The sequence below is a fragment of the Vitis vinifera genome, chromosome 8, assembly GCF_030704535.1.
Source record: "Vitis vinifera cultivar Pinot Noir 40024 chromosome 8, ASM3070453v1".
Taxonomy (NCBI): domain Eukaryota; kingdom Viridiplantae; phylum Streptophyta; class Magnoliopsida; order Vitales; family Vitaceae; genus Vitis; species Vitis vinifera.
The window spans coordinates 18031752-18050414 of record NC_081812.1 but is presented as its reverse complement, the minus strand read 5'-3'; the positions used below and the strand labels follow the sequence as shown (position 1 = coordinate 18050414).

The 18663-nt window shown below is 38.3% G+C and overlaps 2 protein-coding genes across 2 annotated transcripts; both read right to left on the bottom strand.

Moving 5' to 3' along the window:
* Positions 1-2975: 2975 nt before the first annotated feature.
* LOC100245964 (B3 domain-containing protein At2g36080) lies at positions 2976-6753 on the bottom strand. The gene is made up of 3 exons (XM_002275919.5): positions 5128-6753; positions 4318-4508; positions 2976-3656 (listed from the first exon to the last, which is right to left on the bottom strand). The coding sequence occupies exons 1-3, from the start codon at positions 5924-5926 to the stop codon at positions 3606-3608; spliced, it is 1041 nt and encodes a 346-aa protein (XP_002275955.2). The 5' UTR covers positions 5927-6753; the 3' UTR covers positions 2976-3605.
* A 5524-nt stretch (positions 6754-12277) lies between these two features.
* LOC100252778 (uncharacterized) lies at positions 12278-18411 on the bottom strand. Its single transcript, XM_002281582.5, has 10 exons — positions 17887-18411; positions 17500-17689; positions 17255-17388; positions 16837-16949; positions 16615-16738; positions 16306-16461; positions 13165-13320; positions 12998-13077; positions 12851-12900; positions 12278-12652 (listed from the first exon to the last, which is right to left on the bottom strand). Exons 1-10 carry the CDS (start codon positions 18268-18270, stop codon positions 12516-12518), a joined length of 1524 nt encoding a protein of 507 aa, XP_002281618.1. The 5' UTR covers positions 18271-18411; the 3' UTR covers positions 12278-12515.
* Positions 18412-18663: the final 252 nt, after the last annotated feature.

The window sequence follows — 18663 nt, the reverse complement described above, 5'->3', positions numbered from 1 at the left end:
GTAAAGATTGAAAGGAGCCCTTGAAGCACCGCAATTAGTTGTTGTCTCCTACTTTTGGCTACTAGGTTTACTTCCTTACTGCAGAGAGAAGCCTTTCTTTTATGGGTCGTGCATTATCACCCCAAGGACCAAAATTACTGCAACATGTATAGGAACTAGTTGGTGGGTTTCTCTGTTAAGCAATCTTGTTTGTGGGGTTGGGCCACCTCAGCTGAGCCCTCGTTACTTCAGTTTGTTTTCTTTGTATATGCAGCCATATGAACCTTTGCTTCAGCCAGGTCTTCTCAAGTAACCAATAACCCAATCTATACCTTTACAAATTGGCTAAGCATCCTTCTTCACAATGAGATGAACCTTGGTTTCCAAAGGAGAGGCAGTCGTTTGAATTGTTCTTTTAAATTCTTTAGTGAGAAAATCTCTCTAGAATTTTGTTCCTTCTAGGGACAAGGATACCTTAAACGGTGCGAACCGCTGATATCAACATCATCTTTGCTTTGTGGCTTCTTCCCTCCCCTTAGGAGATTTAATTGACAAAAGGGTGTTCCTTTTTTCCTGGCAGGCGTAAAAGGGCGGTGAAGGGGAAGGCGAGGTTGACCCAAAATCCCAAAAAGCAAAAAGCTCGATAAAAGCAAAAGCAAATTGGGACGACAAAATACTCACATGGGATCTTTCTTCATTTATACTGTACTTGGGAGCATGAATGATTGAATTATTCGCCTCGGCGCAAGCCACAAGCCACCCTTTATACAGGAGGAGTGTGATTGGCCACTAGCATGAGCCCAATGATAACAACACTTACCTGGGGACCCTCCCACTCAAACATTGGACTTGTGCCACCGTGTGAAATCAATGGATGTCCTAATCTCCAAGCCTCCCCCGCACTATTCCCACAGGTAGGATTGCTTCCTTTCCATATTTTGTGACTTTATACCTTCGGCTCAGCTGCCAACCATATGATTTTCACTTGCAACTTGCATCCAACACGTGAATTACTAGCTAAACACCTGTAGCCATAACTCTGATAACCTGTCCGACCTTTCTTTTAGTACCTACTTTGGTACACGACCTTTTCTAATCAGTGCACTACATGACCTAATTGAAACCACTTGGTTGATGGGTCACATCTTCGGTTGGCCACACAGGCCCAAGTTGTCATTTAGGACTTGGTTTGGTTTGGATTGGCATTCAATTTTCATTTCCATCATCTACAGTGTGAGCATCATTCCTGGGGGCTTTACTGGTTCCATCATTAAGTGGGAGAAATGGACCCTCCAGGAGGCGGGGTTCATCTTTAAGCCCATGTTACCAGGTGGGTCAAGCTGCTATGAATTCCCGAAGGAACCAATCATTAGGCTGGTGGCTCTCCCTGCTGGAGGCCCTCTTCTGGTGTTCAGTTTTAGCTTAATAAACACAAGCGGGACATGGTTTTGCTACATTTGAAGTTAAATAGAGCACGAGAGTGTTCTTTTTTTTAAAGCTTTAGAGTGGAAGAGGATGGACACGTGATTGGGCTACGCGGAATAGAGACTTTAAGAGGCGAAAAGACATGGCGTCAAGGCATGGGGCCCATAATTCATTATCAACCTGATACTTGTATGCTATGATTGCTGTATAAATCTCCAAACCTAGACAAAAGCAGGATTCGAGCCAATAATTCATGGTCAATCATATCAGTAATATTAGAGTCAGATCATACGCGGACTTGTTTCTGTGGGCATTTATGTCGTACATGGCCTTTCAACATCCACTTCATTTGATCAACCATTTAGGTAGGACAATTTCTTCCTAGTGGCCCATATCACATTTCCCATACTGTCGTCGGTTGGCCTTGCCCCTCCCCTCCCCTCTACTACTTTTTTTTTAACCTTTTTTCTTTTCACCCGCTTTACTCCCCTAACTACAAACTATAAACGAACACCGAGAAGTCGCTTACTTACGCATACATGTTTTGCCAATCACACCAGGGATATTTCTTGCTGGAGTCAAATAATTGATTTTCAAGCAGCCAATATTGAAGTTAGGTCAGTGTTTCTAGAGTAGGGATTTTTTCAGTGGTGGGACTCGTTTGTTTCTACTTTCTACTGATCAATTTGCATAACCTAGCAACGATCTGCGGACTCGATCTTATTTTATTTTATTTTTCTCTTACTGTTAAAAAGGAGCTGTGATTCGTTGTGTTAGTCCGTAGCAAACTCGAGGGAAAGCTTGGAAGAACAGGTCCAAGGTAAGAGACTGGTTGGCACTTGGCATTTAGTTGGGAGTACAAAATCAGAGCAATTGTCCAGGTGAAAAATAAAGGGCACGCCTTCTGCTCCAGCCTAATGGCGGAAGAGCATAACAGCAAGGGAATTGTCTAGGTAAAAGGTGCGACAGTAGAGATAGTAATAAAGCAATTGGGGGAAAGCCACATGTAAATAGGATGAGTGAATTTTAAGGCGGAGACATCCATCAAACAACCACACATGACTGAAGCAACACATCGCCCAGCCATTGCTTGGTTGGAGAGAAGAGTGGGCAAGCAAGCAGGCAGGCAGGCAGACAGACAGGGAACCATAGTCAAGACTCAAGAATAGGCCCAGCAGGGGTACAGTTGGATTTCCAGACCTTTGGTAGACAATGGTCTGAGCAGGACCACCGCTTATTGATTCCCATTCATGTTACTCATGCGACTCAAGCCTCAAGCCTAATAAAATCAAAGCGACAGCTGCAAGTTTCTCCACAAATGTCAATTGCCTCCTGCATGTGTTCTTGGAGTCTGGTAACCCATTTTCAAGGACACTAGCAACAACCCTCATGGGTCCACGTTTCATTCACATCAGCTTCTTATCAATTTTATGTACCAACGCAACCACCACCATCATTTGCTTAATATATTTTATATATCAATAATCATAGTTATATTTTAGGGGTAAAAAAATGCTCATACCTCCCATCAACTGACAATCCAAAATTTAACACAGGAAAAGGGGAAAAAATATGAAAAAGAATGAAAATGCTTAAAAATTAAACATATGTACCTTTACAAATTGCAGCAGAGCATAATATCAGAGAAACAACTGAAGAATTATATGAAATACACATGGAGATGAGGGGAATGGGCAGAGAGAGAGAGAGAGAGAGAGAGGAGAGGGGGGGAAGGAGGAGTGGGCTAGTACCCACTGGGCTGTCAAGTCCACCCACCCACTCACCTCCCCACCATCAGTACCACCATCAACACACCATACCACACCATACTCCTTTTATTATTGTGATTGAAAAATCTAGACCCAGAATCCCAACAGTGGGAAATTAAGATTCCTGATTTCAACTGAACCCAAAAAAACTCCCATTTGGCGTCGCATCACGTCAGCCCTAGTTTAGTTTCTAATTGGGGGCCCCCCCTCCATCTCCTCCCTTCCCTCTACCCCTCTACGTTAATGTCACTCCACTTGTTTCCCTCTTCTACTGCCACAAACTTCCCTGCAAACCAGGGGATTTTCTCTCTCTCGCTTTCTTTTTTGGCTATGAGCTTCTGTTTTTACTTTTTCATTTTTGCATAATTTTTTTTATTTGGACATTCCAAGTGGATTCAACAAGTCAAATCCAGGACGTCACATCCACAGATCTTATCCTCGGTGATCTCTCATCTGGTTGACGTCTCGGGAGAAATTGATATCCTGTTACAACCATACAATGCAACAATCAGTACTGTTTTCAAGTTTCGAGGAGCAGGTATTCAGTGTATGTGTATTTTATATACACCACCCATGTTTACCCACTTCACAGTTCACACCCATCCTTGATGGGATTTCTTTTGCCCAGAAATTTGGCAAAACAAACGTGTCATTGCAAAACCATTGAAACAAATCTATAATCCAGAGGGTATTTAAAAAAGAAAAAAAAGAAATGGTTAAAACTGGCCAGTATTGGGTTCATTCGGTTGGGTACTATGCGTACAACCTGAGGTTGTTCACTTGTAGTTTCTAGGTGGAAAAGGGATCCATGTGTCGCTGGGTCCAAATCTATTGACTCCAAAAAAAGGCAGATTTTGTATTATGATTTCACTATACTTGCTTCCTGCAAATATACCTGCCGATGCTTCACCCACTCACCCACCCCGCCCTTCCCATACGCTCCATTCCGTATTCAACAGGATTCAAGATATGCCCACTGTTACCCTTTTCTTTTTTAGACCATACCCCCCCACCCTTCTCTCCAGTAATTGCAAATTGAGTAATAATGATAATAATAATAGTGGTACCTTCTCTCCAGTAACTGCAAATTGAGTAATAATGATAATAATAATAGTGGTAGTAGTAGTAGTAGGTCTGGGCGTACCATGTGGTTGTATGCGTTGGAAGAGTAAGCTTGAGGGTAAAATTGGTGGTGCACTGGCCCCTGGCTCGACAATGAGGAACCGTCAGGAGTGGATGGTTCGGACTCATCCATTTGGCACTCCAGGTTCACCCCAAACAGCCTGAGTCTCTTTGAGTTCCCCACCGGCGTCGTTTGATTCTTTGCAACCGACCCTGTCAATAATACAACACGTGCATCTGACTTTTCTACTCTTTTCTCTTCTCCAAACATATGAACTCAGAAGCATACCACCATTCATCATGTCATTTTCTCAGTCCACCCTTTCTTTTTGGGTAGAATGGAGAATTTGGTTGGTATAGACCACCCAAAACATTATAATTTTGAACTTTAAAAAAGGCTCAGGAAATTGATCATTCAAAAGTCAAGTCTCGCGTGCTCTAATTAACAGAAAAAAGAGTTTGAAAAATATTGTAGGGTCACCCGAGGATAATAATAATAAAATATAAATCACAGGACACAAACAAAAAGTTTATCTGAAAGTTGGAAAAATGTATGTGGGCAGTGGGAGCAACAGATTCCAATACTCACCCAGACTCTGAAATTTAGATTACTGTTCAATTAAAGCTTAAATAATCGCGTTGCTCCCCAGTAATTGGAATGTGACTAGCACGCTCTTTGAACACGAGTGCAAGAATCTTTTTGTTTAATAACAACAATTATATTAGTGATAATAGTGATAGGAAAACATTTTTTTTAATTTAATTCTTTTAAAATGAAAAGTAAAATAAAGAAAAGAGAAAAGAAGGGGGGGTGTTAATGTGAACAAAATACCTGCATGAAGACAGTCAGGTTGGTATGGTAGGGGAGGGGCATGGGGATGCGAAGGATAAGCATGCGCAGAATAGAACACCCTGGTCCACCCCACAGAAGTATTGCCAGTATTGGTGTGAACAGCGACAGGGGGAGCCGCCGCAGGGTTATCCTGCGCAGGGCCAGCACGGCGCCTCCAACCAATAAAGAAGCGGTCAGCGTCGGAGCGGTCTCGCTGGAACAAAACGACGTCGCCTGCATCCAGCCTCTTTTCTTTGACGAAACGGCTCCACCCTTTCGTCAATACATAACTTTGGCTACTGTTCCAATACGAGTATCGAAACCTCCAACACTTGCCACACTCGTCTTCGAAACTCAGTAACAAGCCTTTCTCGCCCGAGTCACCGCCCAGCGGGAAGTACTTCTCCGCGTGTTGTTTTGGTATGACTAGTCGGTTAAGCTTACCTACGTCGCTAGGAGTTAAGGGCTTCTCGAACATGGGTTGTCTCTCTGCCCCTATTATCACTTCTTCCTCCTCTTCTTCCGCAGCTACTTCCTCGACCTCCTCATCTTCATCGTCTTCTGTATCTTGGTTAAGGTTGAAGTTGAAAGGGGTAGTGCTACGGGTAGGGAACATGGGGGGTGAGTGTTGGGAGTGGTAGGAATTGAGGGAAACTAGGGGATGGTGGTGGTGGGGGATGAGGGGTTTGTGTTTAGAGGAAGGGGTATTTGGGGCTGGTTCCATTATGGGTTGTGGTTGTGTGACTTGTGTCCACCAGATTGTTTCTGGAAGGTTTGGAGAGAAGTGGTTCATGGGCATGTTGAGAGAGAAAGAGAGAAAGAGCGAGAGAGGATTCAGGATAGATGGTGCGATGGCTGGGTTATTGATGTAGAGAGACTGGGAAAGGGAAGGAGGGGTGCGTGTGGGCTGAGAGGCGTGATGATTATGGTTTTGATGTGGAAACTGTTGCAACTATTTGATGTTGGAAGAAATGACAATGAGAGAAGCAGAGAGAGGCACAGAGAGAGAGAGACCGCAGGCATGTAAGTACGAGAGTACTTTTAAGGTTTTGCGTGATGAAAAAATTTCATTATTTTCTGTGTAAATATGTTTTCTGTTTTTCAATTAAAAATACACGGAAAAAAAAAAACCCAAAACAAAGGGAAAAAAATTACTGAATTTGTCAGAACATGTAAGCTACTCAAGAATCTTGAGCAAGAAAGAGATTCTACAGGTGAATATTTGTGCGTTGGATAACACCCCATGTTACTGCATTGCACCCATTGGCTAACAAATCATCAAGTGGGAAGCCCCACCCTGACACAGTCAAAATCCAGTGCCTTCCGGACCGCCATTTCATCACCTTCAACTTCAATAGCTATCAATGGCACATGAGATTCTCAATTTCCAACTACTACTAACTTGTCAAGGAACAAGAGCATGACTGCATATCTAATGGCTTAGTGGGTTACCAACTTACCCATGCACATCTCAGATCTCCACTTCACAAACGCAATGCTCTGTTACCTGCCCACAGGAATAATTCATACCCACTCAATGGTAAATTCTTCCTTCTTGCCCATCTCTGGACTGTGAACAGAGTAGGGGCCAAAAGGAGCTATTTAAGAGGTATGGTGCTTACAGGGTTGGAGTGGTTTTCAATATTTTCCTTTTTGTTTTTAAAAAGAAAAAAAAGGATGATGACAGTAAATAGAGGAATGTGAAAGAAGCAATTGGGAGGAGAGAGGGTGGTGGGTAGTTCATTAATTAAATAGCTGAATTTAGGTATACTATATGTGTGAGTGAGAGAATAGTATTTCTGTCACGTGCATGGCAGCATTATTGGTGTTTGGCCATTCCTAGTTTAGAAAAGGGGGAAGGAAAACGATTGGGTCTGAAAAAAAATCCAGAAATCCCTTCCCTTTCCAATAAGCATAGAGATGAGATAAGATTTGTCGAATTTTGAGAGTCTTCTTTTCAGACAGTCGTGTTTCACTCCTCCTCCTCACACCCTGATCATCTCCCCATCTAGGCCTTTCTCTGCCATATCTATCTATATATTCTATTATTTCTCTACAATCACCTTAATTCTATTATTATGTTTCACACACCCTTTTCAAATTTCAACTCTTCAAAAAAAGAGGGGTTGGAGTACTAGTTGTTATTTTCAACTCCTTGTTGGGAACACATATAAGAGAGGTTGTTGGGTCGAGTTATATATATATATATTATTCGTCTAATACAAACAAGGTGTTGGTGTCATTGCACCCATCCATCCATCTATCATTAATCATTTCATATCCATATCCTCACATGCATCGCATACATTTCTCCTTTTGGGTTTGATTTGGGCACTTCCATAAATTAGGCTCCTCACTTTACGCTAAACCAAAATGCCCAAACCTGAAAATTTTCTCTGACTTTCTCTAAGATGTTGTTTGGCTAAGGACAGGATTCCTTGACCTCAAAGAAAAGGCAGGTTGGGCATGCAAGGAAAGGAATCTGCAGTGTAATTCGTGGAGGGCTTCTGCTATCTGAAAATCTTCTAGTTTATTTGAAAATGGTGGGGGAACAAGACAGACCCCATGAGATATTTGAGGAAAGTGATGACCTATGAAGCCTCATATTCTATTAAAGAATACCAATTTAATATTTCCATATCTGGAGTTTCCTCAATTCCCAAGTGAAAATCCTACCTGGTTCGTGAGACCTCCTTCGCTAAAGTCCATGCATATCTTTTTGCAATACGTAATGCTTTAGCCTTTTGCTTTAAGATAAAATAAAATATACACGTAGCTGGTGCGTTACACACATGGGTCGATTGTAAAAGCCACACAAATTTCCCATGCCAAATTCTATGATTGGATTAAGAGGGAAAAAAAAGTTGATGCTTTTTAAAATGCCCATTACTTTACGGATTTATATATAAATTAATGCTTGGCTGCTTCAGATCACTGCCATGGGTTCAATGTAACCGTATAAGTGTCCAAACATGTTCCAGTAGGCCAAGAACAATGTACCGCAATCTAAAGCTTGATACGCATCTGCACATTATTCCAAACACTAATGATGGAGACATAAACAATACTTAATTTGAAGAATAATTGATTCCAATAATAAAAGCATCTGGGTTTATCTAACTAAATGTTTTCTCCCATTATCTGATTACAAGGCCCATGAGCTGGCTAGCAATATCAGTTTTCAACTTTTCATTCAGTTTGGCCAGGTTGAACGACTCAAATGAAATTTTCCAGGAAAGTTCCCACATGCAGGAAGCAATTTAGAAAATTCAATTCCAATTTCCACCCACGTTTGTGTGTAGTTTATTTTTCTATAGATGCAAACAAAAAGTAGGATTTAAAAACCAAGTTGAATCTTCAAGACACCATCATAAACATGGAAAACTAGGGCTTGAAAGGTACAGCTACATGCCTACAGGCTACAACCCCAGCCAAATACAAAATTGGAATTTGGATTCCCGATTGACACACTCTCTCCTCTTTCTGATGTGTACATATATTATTTTTTTTTTTTTCAACGCTCCAAAGTGGGGAACCTTTCATATTCAAGCTCTGGCATGGGACCATCGGCGCACTTTGATCCTACTAAATTTATGATGCCGATATATTGGACTCAAGCTCATATGGGGGGGAGGTTCAACATATAGCACCTGTTTAATTTCTAATATTTCAAACTCCAATCACTTCTACCTTACGTATGATTAGTTTCAGGCGATTGCATTTGATTAGATAGCGACATATGGATAACGAGGCAGTGGCCAAAAACTAGTTTTAGACCCAAAAGAAAAAATTATTAACACTCGGGCTTATAAAAAAGAATTCAAATAAAGGAGGTAGCTTGCCTTTTGGCCCACATGTAGACCTTTTAGGCAACTTTCATATCAGAGGAATCCAAGAGCAAATTGTTATTTGTTAAATTTGTGTCCACTCCTGATGGTCAATTAATGGGGCTGTTGGAGCCAAGAGAGAGTCATTAAACTAACCCCAGTTGGTAATATACAACGCTTTGCCAGATAAGTTGACTGATTGGTTGTGAAATTTTCTCAATTAACCCAAAATTTTGATCTAAAAAGGCAATACATTTTACATCAAGCTTGTCCGACTCTCTCTCCCATATTATATCTTTAAATGCAATCACACCTAACAGTTAAGTATTTGGAGAAGTAATCTAGCCAAATATATAAGAAATATGGACCCTTTCTTCTATTTTCTCAACAGTAAAGGGATATTTAAATTTTCGCTAATGTTCCAAGAAAGAAAGCACGACAAATTCAAAGTGGGGGTGGATTGCTTCTACTAAATCGACAATGTAAATTTGAAAAGTCAAGCCATATCTCCTAGTTGTGCGCTTCCCTTGAAAGGGATACTCTGGTGGAAAGAAGGAAGGCAATTTGAATTTGAAGAAACATTTCAAAGTTGAACCATATCCTCACCCACCCTTTATTTAAATTCAAGAGAGAATTGATAGAGGAAAGTGAGATTTTATTTATTGATTTTCTTTTTGGGAAAGACCCATGGACAAATGCGGGGATATTAAAAGAATGGGTATCTCAATTCAGGTGGCAACCACACTACCTGGCAGCAAAAAGTCCCACGGGAGTCACACTAAATGCAAGCGTTTGATAACTAGGAAGCTACCTGCCAATGACCTAAATATAAAATTCATATTTCTAGAATAAAAAAAATATGAAGTAACGATTTCCCAAACCATTGTCTACCACAAGGAACATCGCATCGCCATTCATAGCCACAAACTGGGTTTGATTTTTTGATTTAAATATTAATAAGCTGAAAGCATGTAGAAGAAGCCACGTCTCCTTTTTCACTGGCAAATTTGGCCTGGTCTCAATTCAATTTCATATATCAGAAGGCGTGCATGCACTCTTCTGGTGGACCCATCTCTTATCTTTGCTTTAGCTCCGCATGTGCATCAAAAAGAAACACCCTCCAATTTTTATTTTTATTTTTTTTTTGAGAAAAAAAAAAGTGGTAGTTGATGCAATAGGTTTGCTACACTTGGATTTTGATAACGTGGTATGGGGTAGGGTAGTGGCCGTAGGGGTGGGACCATCTAGTTCTTGGCGTAAAAGGATGGTCCCATGACAAGGCCTGGCCATGACCCCAAAATGAAAATCCACAATGGCGCCGGGTGCCCTTCTCCGGGAATATGTAATGATTTATGGGACATGTGCTTCAGCTTTTAATTAATTTGATATTATTTCAGAAATATGATGTGAGTTATAATTTGAGCGTTGCCCTCTTTTTGTGCCTTATCCGTGTCCAATGAAAACGCCCAGATCATTTTCTTTCTGGTTTCTCGTGGATGATTAGGAAAAGACATGGACATTCATGTAAAGCTCAGCATGTATCGGTTTATTACAGATGGTCAATTTCTGTTTTATACACTGATTTTCAAGACCCAGGACCCTCTTTCCATTGAGAAATGATATTGAATATTTCAAACACCAGAATGAGCATTCAAGTATCCTGTGAAAACGATGGACCTAATCTGTTTGGATGAACTCAGGTCTCACATTGAAAATTTCAGCCAATGAGGCTAATTCTCATGGATCTCAGCCTCTATACATCTGGGAATATCTGCCACATCCGTGTTCTGTCTTCTCAAACACTAGGGACCCTAAATCCCAATTTTCAACCCATTCAAAAACCATCGAGCACAGGCTCGGTATGCACGTACGATCCAGAGAAGTATAAACACTTGATGATTCCTGACGGACATTATCCAATGAAAAGTTTGGCAGGTTTTTTTGGAGGTAGGGCGATGACCTAAAGGTCAAACTTGTTGGAATTGCATCATCTAGGGCCTGCAATCATGATGAGCAATACCAATAATATATAGTGCACAAGTTGAGCATAAGAAAGGGAAAGGGTCAGCTTCATCGTATTGTTACAAGTGCAAGTTTACTTTATTTGCATGCAACAAAATAACTATTAAGAGACCCTCCATACCATATCATGTGATGTGGTATCATTCATCACTTTGCACTTGCAGACCCCCTTAGGGGTTTTCGGTGGTTTGTAAGGACTCAGGACCACAAAGTGGATTCCATCTCACCATTGCCTCACCTTTGTTAGCGGTGGGAATTACTCTATAACATTAGACATCACAAATGGGACCATTAATATCTCAAGCCTCTTATACAAAATGGTACTATTTTTTTTCTTCACCACTAACTTGACTTTGTGTCTTTCACATGGTATGACGTTAAACACAAATTGGTTTTTTTCTTTATTTTATGTGCCCCACTGTTCATTCACCTGATTGATAGAAAAGGGTACTAATAACACCTAGCATATCCATTTAAAAAATGGAAGATACTGATCCTCTATACTAAATGAAGGCTTTGATTAATAAATATTTGAGGGTAATCAAGGCAGAAGTTGTATATTTATTTATGCATATTTGGGGATTGTTTCAAAGTCAACTGCAAAAACATGGGCATTCAAAGTGACTTTATGACAAAATCCCCTTCACCGATTTGAATAATGGAGCGACTTGTCCCAATCGTGGCCTAACTTTGGATGGAAAAGAAGGCTGGAGATGACTACGTCTCATTATTACTCTCCTCCTTTCCATATCCAATACTACATAAATCAAACTAACCTCCCAGGCTCCAACAACCTGCTTATTTTTGCTCCAAGTTATTCTCAAATTCCCCTAGTCTTGGTGCCCGTTAGGTAGCTGTGCCAATAAAGTTTTCAAAAGTGAGACAAAGACCAATTCATTCAAAGAAGCTGTTTGGGAATTTCAAAGTGAGCTTGGATATGACATGATCATTGACAGGAATTGTAGGCATCTTCTGTGCTTACTCAGAATTGGTGCATTTTGGTTACGAAAATAAGTTAGCCTTTCATTCTGGTTGGTTTCTTTTTTAAAAAAGCCTAAAGGGGTGGGAAAAGGACTGATACGTTTTGATGGGAAACTTGGCTAGTTTAGTGAGGACCACCATTCAGTATGAAAAGCACATGCACTCGGCTTGTATATATAATTGCCTGTAAAATTTAACCAGTATGGAATGTGGATGTCCCAGTTCACCAAATTTTAGACTCTCTTTATAATTTTGGTTCTTATCTAGTTTGTTAAGAACTTTCATGTCAGTGTCCCACCCAAGTCATCACTCCAGTCAAGTCAGCAATAATACAAGAAAAAATTTATTTCCAGGTCTGAAATCTCGTGCGCATTCATGCTCAAACAATATTGGTGGTGGTACCACTAAATAGTGAACTTTGAAAAGCGAGAAAGGCCTAGACATGTTCATCTTAAGCCAAGTGACCTTCAATAACTAAGATGATTGCTTTGGAGGGAAGAAAAGGAAAAAAGAAAAATAAAAACTTAAGCTGGCCTTGAATTGGTTCAAGGGTATACTCTAGGAAAAGTGATGAGCTAAGTCATGGTAGTATTCTGAGAACCACTTTGTAATGATCTTCACCTCTCTTTTCCTTACATCTTGAAGCCATTCTGGATCTTCACTAGTTGCAAATCTTAGGTCTACGTGGTGAGCTCCTGTTCCAAAATTGAAAAGCAAATATGAATGCAATGGAAAGGAGGCAATCAACCCAAGTGGGAGTCATGCTGACTCCTACCATTTAATGCATAGCTTTCTTTGTACTTGAAGACTTGACTGAGTTGCAGTATGCCTGAGTCCTTGACCAGACTAATGTAAGTTGTCTTTACTCTAAAATATTAACATGATCTACTAACCGTCTTTTGCAACAATAGCCACTATGCTCTTGGAAATACTCTCTAGCACCCTGCTTCATACAGAAAACCCCAAGATTATTTCATATTAAAACAAGAAAGAGAGTCTACAGAAATTGGGAGAGATGTGATGATGAATGATGATCATACCCTCCTCCACTCCAAGGATCTCTCAAGCCATTGAAGAAGATAATATTGCTTCCAAACCGTTTCAAAACTCTCTTAATGTCCTACTCAAACAATGAAAAAGAAGAAAGGCAGATCAGTTTTCAGAGTTAGTGAGGAGCGGTGGGAGTGTTGTGTTAAGAGTTGCTCACATGACCACCAAACTCAGTCGTAATCCAGTTGGGCCTGGGCTCGATGTCAAAGGCAAATTTGCAGAAAGCAGCTCGGTTACTGTAGTTCCACGTAGAAACTGGAAATATGCTCTCCTCATTGTTTGCATTTACGGGCATTATCATCTCTGTGCACGCCTGCAATTATTAAGTTACAAGCCAACTATGTTTATTTTTTGGATCAATTTATTGTAATTTCCCATGATTTGCTTTTCAAATGTCCCAATTCACACATGCCAATTGTTATGGTGTTTTCTAGTAATTACATTTGGTTTTGAATCAAATCAGTCCAGCCCAATCTAACACTGTACATGCCCAACTTGTTTCAGGCGCCTGGCCTGAATCTTTACAGAAAAAATCAACATTATGGTGAATCTGGTGATCTCTAATTGTGGGCTTGAGCCCAAGTGTGTGATCCTTCAAATAAAGGTACAAGTTCATGAAATCCCATGAGGTGAAAAAATCATGCCACAGAGGAGAAATGGTTTTAGCTGATTTTGCCCACTCGGGCTCCAAAACTCTACCAATCTATCACTGGGACAAAGGCTATAGATCAAATTATTTTTCCTTGACAATGTTGCAGCTGCCACTTGCCAAGCACAATACCCCAATTTAGAGGTTGGCCATTAAGCCCCTCACATGGATGAAAATTGCAAACTTGACTTATTAGAAGAGGCCTAAAAGCCTAGCGACCAACATTATTGAATTAGCAGACAAAAGAAAAAGGTAAGCATCCTTTCCCTCTACCCACACCACATTAATTGCATTATGTTCGATGCCAATTGACCATTGGCCATTCCAAAGATGTAGCTTGTTGGAGTCTGTTGAGAAATTCAAGTTATGTGTTTGTTTACTCACAATAAAACGTTTTAGACTCCAAGGAAGATTGTGATAATTCATAATCATTGTAAGGACCAACTTTTAGCATGTGAGGCATAAGATCTTCTCGGATCCTCTCACATGCTCTCTTTACAAATCAAGATTGTTTGATTTAATCTCACGAAAGTGGTTTTCCCTTTTGGGGCTGTGAGCCCTTCCTCACTCTCATACCAATTTTCATTTAAGATTTTGGAAAATTTTCAGCCCTAAAAAGTTATTACTATTATTGCTATCATTATTTATTCAAGGTAGTCCTTAGGTTGACTCCACCTATTCAGGGCCTATATCCAACTCCCCATTAGTGGTGTAACATGATATATATATTAAAGGAATTTGAAATAAATAAAAATTAAATGTATTCGGTTAAAATTTCAATAAATCACGTATTGAAAGTCTTATCTAATCTAATTTATTACCTAAATTCAATTCAAACCTTTTTAAAAAAAGAAAAATAGGTTTTGACTCACTTGTTTTTAAAAATATAATAAAAGTAAATCCAATTTTTATAAATAATTCATTTAAAATATTTTGAAATACATTTTTTTTGTAAGTCATATTATTATTTCATAAAATAACTCTTTTATTTGTTAAAATGAAAATTGAGATCAATAAAATAAGAAATTTTAAAAATTAAAAATATAATTTAAACTAAAAAAAATTAAATTTAAAATATAAAAATAAAATATTAACTTGCCTTTCACTAAAACACATCATTAAAAAATATAAAAATCAACAAAGAGTTGGAAATATAATGGAATATAACATTATATTTTAAAAAAATTTAAGCTTTTTATTCTAATTGTATTTATTTATTTATTTTTGTTTTTTTGGTTTTAATTGTATTTAATTTTTAAGTATTTTTCGTTTTAATTTTATTTTTAATATTTTTTATTTTATTGTTAATGTTAATTAATAAAATTTTATTTAATTTTATTTTAAAAAAAAAGATGAGTGAATTTATATAATATAAGATATAAAATCATTAGAGAATTAGAAAGTTTTTATTTGTTAATTGAGGATGTTAGAGAACTTTTCCATAATTATTTGTATCTCTTATTATATAATAAAAAACTTATAATATATTTATTTGTAAGATACTTTTATCAAATTAAAATAATAAATTAATTTTTTAAATAATTTTATTTGATATTATCAAATAAAAGGGTATTTTAGAAAATAATTATCCAACTTAATGTATTTTAAAATAGATAAATATAAAACTAATTTATAAAAGTTAGGATTCTTTTTTTATATTTTTTAAATCAATGAGTTAAAACTCATTTTTTTCTTCTTCTTTTTTTATTTAAATCGAAATGTGACTATCTTCTTGTTGAAGAAAAAAAATGGGTTTTAACTCACTAATATAAAAATATATGGAAAAAAGAACCTCACTTTCATTTATTTTAAAATTAATTAAAAATAAATATGTTTATTAATAAGTCATATAATTATTCCCTAAAATACTCATTTTACTTATCATGTTATCAATATCAATTAAGAACTAGACTTCTTCACATAAATATTTTTTTATTATTTTAAATATATATATATTTTTTATTATTATAAAGAATATATCTAAAATAAAGAGAAACATTTACGTGAGGTTATTGATGACATGATAAGTAAAAAAGGCATTTTAAGGAATAATTATATGACTCATTAAAAAATGTATATATTTTAAATTATTTTTAAATATATAATAATAATAATAATTTTAAAAAAATGATATTTTTTTTTGTTCATATTAGTAAGTCAAAAGCCACTTTTCCCAAAATTTGAGTTAAATTGGATTAAATCACATCTATTAATCTCAATAACATCATATCCATTCATATAATACAAAAAATTGATGCAATATATAATTTATTTATTTTTGAAATGAGACAAAATATTTCAATATTAGTTAAATTCTTAAAATTAATTAAAAATTAAATATTATTCAACTACTATTTATTTGTTCTAACCTAATTTCAACCGAAATAGGATTTGGATTAGCGTTTTCTTCTTTCAATCGAAGTTGAACCTAAATTATAGTCTATAGAAGGGTTACCTAAATCCACCTAAAATTGGATTGACGTGAACCGTCGGTCGCACCCCTACCAGCTTGTGTAAAACCGCGTGGGATTGGATGATTGCGTTTGGGCCCCGGGAGGGTCCAGACGAGTGCAGCTACTTATGAATTGTAGTGCAACAAAATCCCCAGGTAGCTAGAAAATGCAGGAAAAGGGGAAGAATATTGCGCACCTGCCAAGTCCACTCGCCGAGGCCGTGCGGGTCAGAGTCATCGGCCAGATCGAAACATGCGGCGGTTCCAGTGTAGTTATAGTAGACGTTGGCTGCACCGTACAACTTGGCAAATGTGTCATTCCCCTGGGCTGGATCGTCAATCGCCTTGCACATCTGCCTCAGAAGTCAACACGACTCATCATGATTCATCATTTCTTCAGTTTTATTTAAATTAATCTTCAATTTCATAAAATTACAATTGCTGGTGGTTGTGACAATTGGTTCATCCCTGATCTCTTTCTGGTTTCTCCCATTATTTGCACTGACCTGCTTGACTGGATAGGCTGGCATGGGACTTAGAAAATTGGAAGGAGTGGGATAATCCGTCATGGCCGTGTAGACGTATGCAGTAGAAAGCCAATTCTCTATAGCACCGCCACTAATATAGTTCCTGACAACAAGAAATCAAAATAAAAATTGTATGGGGCATTAAGCATCGCACAAGATTACATCATGTCTGTTCCGCATATGTTTGAGTTAAGCTCATACTTGCATATTCTGAATGACTTCCGGAGAACCTCCAGTCCTCCATTTTTCATCGCAGTCTCCTCGATCTGCTCCCACGATCCTTTAATCACCTTGTAGCAATTCTCACTCTCGCTCTGATTTAATTTTCACATCCAAACAATATTAAAATCCATTGTTCTCTAAAATACAGTTACAAGCAGAGGTATTTATGCTTTTACTTTTCTTAACGTATAATGCATGCTTGGGGATTGTATTCGTAGGCTCTGAAATCATACTCAGCATAATATAATTTGTTAGTAGGAGAGGAACGTGTGGGTGTGGCCGCCTCATAGATCTTATCCTAAACCCTCATCTGTAAGTCTTTATTTGACTAAGCCTTCTATATGAAAAACAAAATAGGGATGCGAGAGAGTGATGAGAAAAGATAGAGAGAGAGTACCCTGAAGTCTTGGGTAATAATGTTGTTGAAGGTATAGGGAGAAGTAATATTCTCAAAATTGAGGATTGGAGCAGAAGATGCGAGTGCTCCAATGGCAACATGTGGGTACTTCAACCTAAACCACGCTGCCAGCACTGCCATAAATAATTGTCAACCCTTTTGTTCATCCATCCCAATACCAACCGTCATTAAATTATATAAATTATTCACAGGGAAATTTAAAAAGAAAAAGGAAAAAATCATACTTCCTCCATAGGAACCTCCAAACACCACTACAGGAGAGTTCGTTGCAGATAAATTCTTCTTCAGATCAATGATGAGAGTGGCATAATCCGCCAGGGCCTGGGTGGAACTCAGATATCCGAGCGTGCTTGCATTGCTGTAAGCTACATTTGTATCACCACCAAAGGGAATCGATTTCCCGTAGAACCTATGCTGCCATCCATATACATAGATATATACAGAGCAAGAAGATGAAATTCAATTCCCACTTATTATTATGAGCTCTCATGGAATTTTACTCACTCAATTCGATTGATTCTCAAAGAAAGAAAAGAACAGGAAAAAGAAAAAGAAAATCTTTGGTGTATATTCATTGGATCAGATATTTTTCTATGTTTGGTCGTAATTACCTCAATGAAGACCAGAAGGGCTTGGAAGTGGGGAGCGGTGTCAAACATAAAGCCTGTGTTCTGCGCAAACCACTCGATATCTCCTTCGTTACCCGTGTAGACGAAGATTGGAGCTAGCTTATCAGCACCACCCCAATACTTGTCGTTGATCAAATACCTTTGCTGAAAGGTCCGGTAGCTCTGGGGCTGGTAATTGAAGTGATCCAGTAATTGGGTGAAGTACTTGGCTTCATAAAGCTCGGTTTGGGAAGAAACGGAGAGCTGCTCTGGCCTAACAATTGAGGATGGGAACCTAGGCGTAATTTTGGCTGATGAGAAACCAGAAGATGATATAGAAAAGAGAAAAATGCATGGAAGTATGAAGGTCGTTGCCATTTTCTTCATGTTTGGGGCTTATGTGTGTGGCGGAGAGGGAGAAGTTTTTCCTATATTCCCCTGCAGGGTTTAAACCAAAGAGAGAGGGGGGCAAGACTCATCTCAAAATTCTACAACTTCCATGGAATAAGGCCCACAGGAGGTTGGGCAAGTAGCTTAAGTTAGGCGACTTCTTTTAGGACCATTCACTCTTTTAGCTGGAAGTGGGACTGAGTAAGGATAATGGGCGACTGGTGGTTTCCATCCAACTTCTTCAATAGGTCGATACTCTCTATCAAATCTTCCTAAAAAATAATATCAACATGTAGCATTTTACCTCTGAATGGATATAAGAAATTAAATTAAGTTTGTTATTACAGTAAAAGAATAATAAAATTTTGCTTTCAGGCCTGCATGACATTA

What these genes read in the sequence shown, in the direction of transcription:
- LOC100245964 (XM_002275919.5), bottom strand. Translation starts at nt 5,926, where the DNA reads ATGCCCATGAACCACTTCTCTCCAAACCTTCCAGAAACAATCTGGTGG. An exon ending in ACCTGACTGTCTTCATGCAG is followed by an intron (nt 4,509 to 5,127) that starts GTATTTTGTTCA and finishes TATTATTGACAG; the next exon opens with GGTCGGTTGCAAAGAATCAA. An exon ending in CCAACGCATACAACCACATG is followed by an intron (nt 3,657 to 4,317) that starts GTACGCCCAGAC and finishes TGGTTGTAACAG; the next exon opens with GATATCAATTTCTCCCGAGA.
- LOC100252778 (XM_002281582.5), bottom strand. Translation starts at nt 18,270, where the DNA reads ATGAAGAAAATGGCAACGACCTTCATACTTCCATGCATTTTTCTCTTT. An exon ending in CAGCCTATCCAGTCAAGCAG is followed by an intron (nt 16,462 to 16,614) that starts GTCAGTGCAAAT and finishes CTTCTGAGGCAG; the next exon opens with ATGTGCAAGGCGATTGACGA. An exon ending in GATCCTTGGAGTGGAGGAGG is followed by an intron (nt 12,901 to 12,997) that starts GTATGATCATCA and finishes TGTATGAAGCAG; the next exon opens with GGTGCTAGAGAGTATTTCCA.